General features: G+C 34.0%; 1 protein-coding gene across 4 annotated transcripts; it reads left to right on the top strand.

Moving 5' to 3' along the window:
* The first annotated feature begins 403 nt into the window (after positions 1-403).
* LOC105214026 (uncharacterized) lies at positions 404-6,298 on the top strand. Of its 4 annotated transcripts, none has more exons than XM_054234188.1 (4): positions 404-502; positions 2,464-4,289; positions 4,347-4,504; positions 5,172-6,298. In XM_054234188.1, exons 2-4 carry the CDS (start codon positions 2,572-2,574, stop codon positions 6,047-6,049), a joined length of 2,754 nt encoding a protein of 917 aa, XP_054090163.1. In that variant the 5' UTR covers positions 404-502; positions 2,464-2,571; the 3' UTR covers positions 6,050-6,298. The 4 variants fall into 4 exon arrangements, with proteins under 4 accessions (XP_054090163.1, XP_011185490.2, XP_054090162.1 ...); XM_011187188.3 differs by lacking the exon at positions 404-502 and adding an exon at positions 515-928; XM_054234187.1 differs by lacking the exon at positions 404-502 and adding an exon at positions 515-962.
* Positions 6,299-7,423: the final 1,125 nt, after the last annotated feature.

Here is a 7,423-nt window from a genome sequence, read left to right as displayed (position 1 = left end):
ATGTTGCAATGTCATAACAAAGTTTATTGCATATCAAAATATTTATTGCACATTGTGACTTAATGGCGCAAATGTTAAATGGTTTTCACGCCATAAATAGGTTTCACCTAATTAATCGCAGTTGTGGCATACAGGAACAATTGTGGCACGTAAAATATTGTTTTTTTTTATATTATTATATATAGCTACATAGGCAAAAGAGAGTACAAGTCAAACAACATTAAACAGCTGATCGTAATTTAGAACAACAACAAAAAGCAAAAGCCAACAACAACATGTGCAAATTAATGCAGAGAAAATTCGACAAATTTCCTCATTTTCACAAAACTCGAAAAGTAAAAAAATAATAAAAACAAAAGCAAACATTGGAAATTCAACAGCCAGCGGCAACGGCTGCTCACGATCAGTTTATTTTCAGACAACGAGGCGAGCGCTAGTGGCAAACGAGAAACGGTGAACCGATAAATGACACGGCGGCGCGTTGAATATTAGATGGGCATAAGTATATATAAATATAATATATATGCAAAAGTATATTAGAAAGCCGTTTTGATCAATAAATGCCATAAACTTTCACTGCTTTTCATAAGCAATGTAACAGCTTGTGACGGACTCTGTAACTGCGAAAGTGTTTCGAAGTGTTTTTGTTTTTTTTTTTGGAATTGTACATTTCGGAAAATTCATTCTGGCATACATATATATTTGTATGTATGTTATGTTCCAAAAAATTTTCGGTGTCAAAATGGTCGAGTTATAATTATAGAATTTGGCATTCGGCGCGTTCGTGTTGAGAAACGTTGGATTCTGAAGCGGCATTGTGAATACTCACGTGAAACTACAAACAAAAGAGAATTTGAGATTATGAAAAGGATGTCGAAATTTTATGGGTGCAATTAAAAATAGCTGCATATGAAGTGTGTGACAAAATGTACGGACATTTTTTAAAAGAAAAATATGAAAAAGTAAAATAAATAGGTGAACAAATTATGAAAATAAGTGAAATGATAATAAAAGAATAATATAAAAAGAAAACAAAAAAGTTAGAACAATAGGCTTAAATTGTTATAAAAACAATAAAAAACATGACAAAAAGCAAATAAATTAAATTAGAGAAAATAAATAAAAAGAGTTAAAGAGAAGAAATAGTAAAGTAATAATTAAAACTAAAATAAAATAAAATAAGTGGAAATAAGAAATAATAATGATTTTATTACTCAATTCACTATATAAAAATAAAGTTGGAAATAAAGAAATTAAATCATATAAAAAAATTAAAACAAAAATAATGTTTGGAATAAAATAACAAAAAAATATTTGTAATATTTCTTTTATAATTTTTTTTGTATAGAAACACAAACTTTGAAAAAACGAAAATTAATAAAATTCTTGACTTTCTTTTTAGTTTTTATAACAAAATGGCAAAAATATTTAAAAAAATTTCAAAAGTTTATTTTCAATCAAAATAAATAATATTTTGTAACAAAAATTTTGACAAATAATTGAATAATTTTTTATAAAAAAAGCAAATACTTTTGGCGATAAAATAATTTAAAAAATATTTTTTTTCTAAGGTTTAGAATCAATCAAAGTAAATGATATTTTTGAAGTAAAATAAAAATAAATAGATCTTTTTTCGTTTAAAAACTAACTATATGTTTTTGTTAAAAAAAACAAAAATTTCAGACAAAAAAATTAAAGTAAATTAATATTAACTTTCCTTTTATTTTGGGAAAAAAAATTTAACAATAGTTTTTCAAGAATTTAGATTCAATTCCAAAAGTAAACTTATTACAAAAAATAATAAATAATAAATAATAAAATAATAATTGAATATATCAAATAAAATAAACTAAGAGCAAATATAATAATTATATTAAAATACTAATATAAATAATTTATAATATAATAAATAAATAAAAATATATTAATAATTATATTAAAATACTAATATAAATAATTTATAATATAATAAATAAAAATGTTTTTTTTCTAATTATCCAATGTTTTTTTTTATTTAAAAACTGCATTTCTTAAAAAAAATATATTTTTTTTGTAATAAATTAAAAATTAAAATATTAAATATTTTTTTTTTTAATTTTATAAGATAAAAATTTTAAATGAAATTAACATTACAAAAAATAATACTACTTTAATAAATAAATATTAAAATATTTAATTCAATGCTAAAGATTTTTAACATGAAAAAAATATTCAAATACTAAGATATCAGAAAATTCAATAAATTATTAAAACAATTAAATAATAATAAATTAAAAGTAAAATAATTTGTATTAAGTTAAATAATTTAAATAAACCCACATTAATAAATCAAATATATAAATGGAATTAAAAATATTGAGAAATTTCGTTAAAAAAATAATAATAATTAAAATTAATTTAATTAGAAAAAGTTAATGTTGTTTTATTAATATTAATTTAAAAAAATATTAATTTTATTTGCAGTTAAAAAAAACCATAAGAAAACTTAAGTTTATACTGATTTAAATAAAACAGCAAACCAAAAAAAACTACTTGAATTAGCGCAAACATTCAACCACCTTCTTCTAAACCATGGAGTCGCAGCACGTGCAACCAGAAGGCGTCACAGTGCGACGTCGGCACCGCAAGCTAACCCGACCGCAACGTGAGAAAACACCCGACCCCACAGCAAAAGCGACAAATGGCCGACGACGCTACTCCGAAGATGAAAGCAGTGCGGTAGACGGCAACACTGCTGCCGAAGAGGCAGCCGGCGTCCAAAGCGTGCGCATGCAAATACGGCCACCCGGCGCCATATCCGCGCATGAGAGTAAAATACTGCGGCGACGCGATAAGACATTCGGCAACTCGGCCGCACGCAGTCTATCACAGCCACGTGAAGCCGAACGGCTGACCAGCCCCGAAGCGGACGTGCTCATGCGTAGCGCAAAGCAACGTAGTCTCTCCTCGCCACGACACAAGGATGAGTCCAGCGAAGAGTTCGAGCGCAACGGCAGACCAGCTCGTCCAACTGCCGATGAGAATATTAGCCGGCTGGAGCAAAATTTGCGACGCTTCGAGGAGGAACGTAAACGCTTCGAGTCGGATAAACGTCAGTTCGAGCGTGAGAAACGTGAAAATCGGTTGCGTTATAAGCAGTTGCACGACAGCGATGAGCGCAAACGTCTGCTGCAGAATTATCGTAAACTAAGCGATCGCATACAATTGCCGGCAGATGCCGAAGAAAGACGACGCATAGTGCACAGTTTGAGGTTGCAACGTAATGAAGCGCCAACACTACAGCCACGTCAGCGACACAGCGGATACGAAGAATCCTCCACACAATTCTCCTCATCCGAAGTAGACGATGTGGAGGAATCTAGAGCGCACAGATCGGAGAAGCATACGCATCCTGTGCGCCGACAAGTGTCAGCCATTACCGGTACGGTCAATTATGTAGCCGATGTGCGTGGTCCACCACCACAACCGCCGGAGCGACGCAGTGTCAGTCGCAATCACTCACTATCACCAATACGACCGCAAAGGCGTTCGAAGACACCAGAACAGCGTGCGGAAATTATGCGTCGACTTGCTGAAAATGAGGCCAGTAACAGCAAGTCAACTAGCATAACACCAGAGCCGCAGTCTCCTGCCACACCCATGGAGCATAAAATACCGGAACATACGAAGGTACAGCTACCAGCCGAAATGGGTGAAGTGCGCCGCCGTTACAGCACGCCACGCAAGGATTCGCTTACTGAAATTGCCAAACGCAGGAAACAAAGCTTGGAAAAATCTCAACTGGAAGCAGCAATGCTGGCGGCGGCTAAAGAAGCAGAGGCCGCTAGATTAGAGGAGGAAGCACGTAAAGCAGAGGCTGCTGTGCCGCTAATGACAACTATAATACGCAAAATATTCGGACTATTCATCGGGAAACCAACCGAAAAACCAGAATCCAAAAAAGAACCAGAAGTTCATTTCGCCTCCGAAGAGCTGCTTTTGCCCCAGGATTTAATTGCCGAAGATTTACCCAAAAATTTGATATCTAAAGAACTGATACGTCATCTCTACTTCGATGTACGTCTGCAGTGGCGTCACATGAAAACCGATTTCCCCAAAGAGCTAAACACTATGCGGCTATTGCGTAATAAATGCGTGGCAGAGTTGATACTGCTCATACTGCTTTGTGGTTTCGGTGGTCTAATGTTCCGTTACACCGAGGGCACATCGGAGAATATCTACAAATGTGAAGTGCGTAAGGTGAAGCGTGACTTTATCGATAATCTCTGGACAGTTAGTCACAATATGAGGTAGCGCAGACTTCATGAGCTCGGCTGAACTTGTATAATAATTTTCTTTCTTCATAGGGAAGACGATTGGAAATCGCTAGCGCGTCAGAAGCTCCGAAAATTCGAAGATGAACTGAATTCACTCGCTGAATTGGGTATACGTCGATATCCGGGTCAGAAATCGTGGAATTTTGTCAATTGCATACTATTCTGTTGGACCGTTATAACAAGTATAGGTGCGAAAATGTTTTTACTATAGATATATATTCTCTATTGATCGGCACTGATATAACTTACTGCATATAAGTCCTTAACCCTAAAGAACTCGATTTGGGTCTGAGAACACTTTCTTTAGGTAGGATAAAGAGATTAGGGCGAACTAAACCATGTCTAGTAGCCTTGATGATAATAGATAATCAATTCTTTACGAAGTACCAAATATGTTTAATCTCCTATTCTTGGACTTCTGAGACTTTAAGGCTATAGCATAGAGAGACTATAGAGACCAGGCTGGTCAGCTATAGCCTTGAAGTCTCTAGAAGTCATTTTTTGGGACTAATTTTGAGTTCTGGAAATAGTGATATTCGAAAGTGTGATATGTATGTATGTCTGGGCTCAAAGCTCACTTATTCCAGAGAACGCACTATTCCTTCCGACTAAAAACTGTACTTCTTTGGGCTGAATGATGGAGAATGTGAATGGAGATAACTCAATATTTTGAACATAAAAGACATACTATATATGGATCTACTTTTCAAAGATCTCTAAGTCTCTGGAAATATTTTTTTAGATTTTTTGACACTTTAAGTCTCCCTAAGATATCTTGGGGAAAAATCTATAGAATTGTTCAAAGAGCTTTTATAAAATATAAGTTACTAAATTCTGCTTTTTTTCTCTTTATAGGTTATGGTCACATTGCTCCCGTAACAACTTTCGGCCGCACCTTGGCCATCGTCTATGCCATAATTGGTATACCGTTGTTTTTGCTCATACTTGCGGATTATGGTAAACTCTTTACGCGTGCGCTGAAATTCCTTTGGGTCTATGTGCGACGGCTATACTACACGGGCACTTGTCGTAACATACGAAAACATCAGTCGGTGCGGGACGCCATGAAATTGGCACGGCGTTCGAGTATGTTCTTCGGACGTGAACTGGATATTGAGTCACACACAACTGGTCCGGAAACACCATCGTCACCATTCGATGAGACATTCGAAATCGATGATGAATTTAATTTACCCATTTCGGTGGCTTCATTCTTGCTGATCAGTTACATCTTAATTGGAGCGCTCTTCTACTCAATGTGGGAGAATTGGACTTATTTCGAGGCGTTCTACTTTGTCTTCATCTCGATGTCCACCATTGGTTTCGGTGATATGGTGCCAAAGCATCCGATCTTTATGATGTGTAGCATACTCTACTTGGTCTTCGGTTTGGCGCTCACATCTATGTTCATCAATGTGGTGCAGATTAAGTTGAGTGATACCTTCAAGCAGGCCTCGATTAAGTTGAGCACTACGATTGGTATAGATTTGCCGCCCGATGAGAATGCTGAGGGTGCGGAAGGAAATGCTGAAGAGGGCACAGCGAGTGTGACGAGAAGTCAGCCAAGTGCAACGCCAACGAAAGATGTTGATCTAAGGAATCCGCCACCAGCACCACCACGTCCGAACAGCAATAATGTGCGTTGGAGCGAAAGTCCGCCACCGCTGCCGAGTCGTAAACAAGAAGCCGAAAGTCAAGAGGAAGTGAAGAAAAAGGGTTGGTGGTTTTGGTAGAAGAAGAGCAGGTGCAAAGTACGAGTATAATGAAAGCAAGCTTATGTTGCTTTGCTGTGACTATTATTGCAGTACTTGAAGCTTAAAGCTTTGAGGCTATAAAAGCTTGAAAGCTTTATATATTGTATTTACTTGTACTTGTACTACGCAACAGCTGCATCTAACTGTGTCTTTTTCGAATTTCTAGTAAAGCTTCCAAGAGTTTAAAGCTTTTAGTTTGACGGCACTTATATCCGTATCTATTAAGACCTCCAAACTTTTCCATCCGCACATATCACCGACGCACGCACGCTCATACACAAAATATTTGCCTTAGTTTTAAGTGTAGGTGACAAAAGAAAATATTTATATGCTAAATAAATCCATTTTTATTACTAAATATATAAGTATGTCTTTACTACATAAGCACGAAAGTTAAAATTTGAAGCTTTAGAAAAAAATATATATTTTTTTATTTTAATTTTAATTTTTTTTAATTGCACTAATAAAGACGTATTTATGCTAAAATTTATATGAAAAAAAGTCTTAAAGTTTGTTAAATAATTAAGTTTTAATTATTATTATTTTTAATTAAATTTTGTTAAATTATTATTTTTATTTATTTATTACAAATTCTTTTCTTTGTATTGCAAACCATTTGTTGCTAGATTTTTAAAGCATAATTATTTTTAGCGTAATAGTTTTATAAAATGTATAAGTATTTATTAAGATTTTTGAAATAAAATTAAAAACAACAAAAAAAAGTATATTTTATTTTAATTGAATACGTTGAAAAACAAAATGGCAACCCTATAAATATTATTCTGTTATATTTTTTCCAACGTACATTTACTAATATTTATTTATATACTAGCAGACCCGGCCACACGTTTTTGTGGCTATGGTATACATTAAATTAGTAATTTTTTCATTGCAGAGAAAAATGCTTACGCAAAAAGACGAAAACGTTAAAGCCGATAAATTTCAAAATGATTGATAGACATTATTGTAGATCTGTATTAAGCGTAAATCATCATAATTTGTAAAATTTTGATTTTTTTAATCGTATATTGAAGAAAGTAACAAATGACCAAATTTCTTGGCTTTGGTAAGAAGATAATCAATTTCTTCACAGCCAGTCTTGTTCTATTGCAAAGTCGAGGTTGATTTATGTTGCTCAGTATGATGACAACTCACACTACTTTTAATTGCGAGTGAGTGGGGATAGTCCAGCAATTTTAAATAGTCTGTAGGATAATTGAATACGTCATCCTGACACGATGAATAAGCTTTTCCTTCGAGTCAATGATGTTATTTGTTAATTGGCAATTCTATTAGATGATTTTAGGCACACAAATTAGATGATTTTAGGGATACGATTATCCAGGAATAATT

The sequence above is a fragment of the Zeugodacus cucurbitae genome, chromosome 6 (genome assembly GCF_028554725.1).
Source record: "Zeugodacus cucurbitae isolate PBARC_wt_2022May chromosome 6, idZeuCucr1.2, whole genome shotgun sequence".
Classification (NCBI taxonomy): Eukaryota; Metazoa; Arthropoda; class Insecta; order Diptera; family Tephritidae; genus Zeugodacus; species Zeugodacus cucurbitae.
The sequence above is the reverse complement of the archived record's forward strand: the minus strand, read 5'-3'. Positions and strand labels throughout refer to the sequence as shown.

Excerpts from the sequence above, each read along its gene's own strand:
- LOC105214026 (XM_054234188.1), top strand. The coding sequence starts at position 2,572 with ATGGAGTCGCAGCACGTGCAACCAGAAGGCGTCACAGTGCGACGTCGG. Across the intron at positions 4,290-4,346 it reads ACAGTTAGTCACAATATGAG|GGAAGACGATTGGAAATCGC; the intron begins GTAGCGCAGACT and ends CTTTCTTCATAG. Across the intron at positions 4,505-5,171 it reads GACCGTTATAACAAGTATAG|GTTATGGTCACATTGCTCCC; the intron begins GTGCGAAAATGT and ends TTCTCTTTATAG.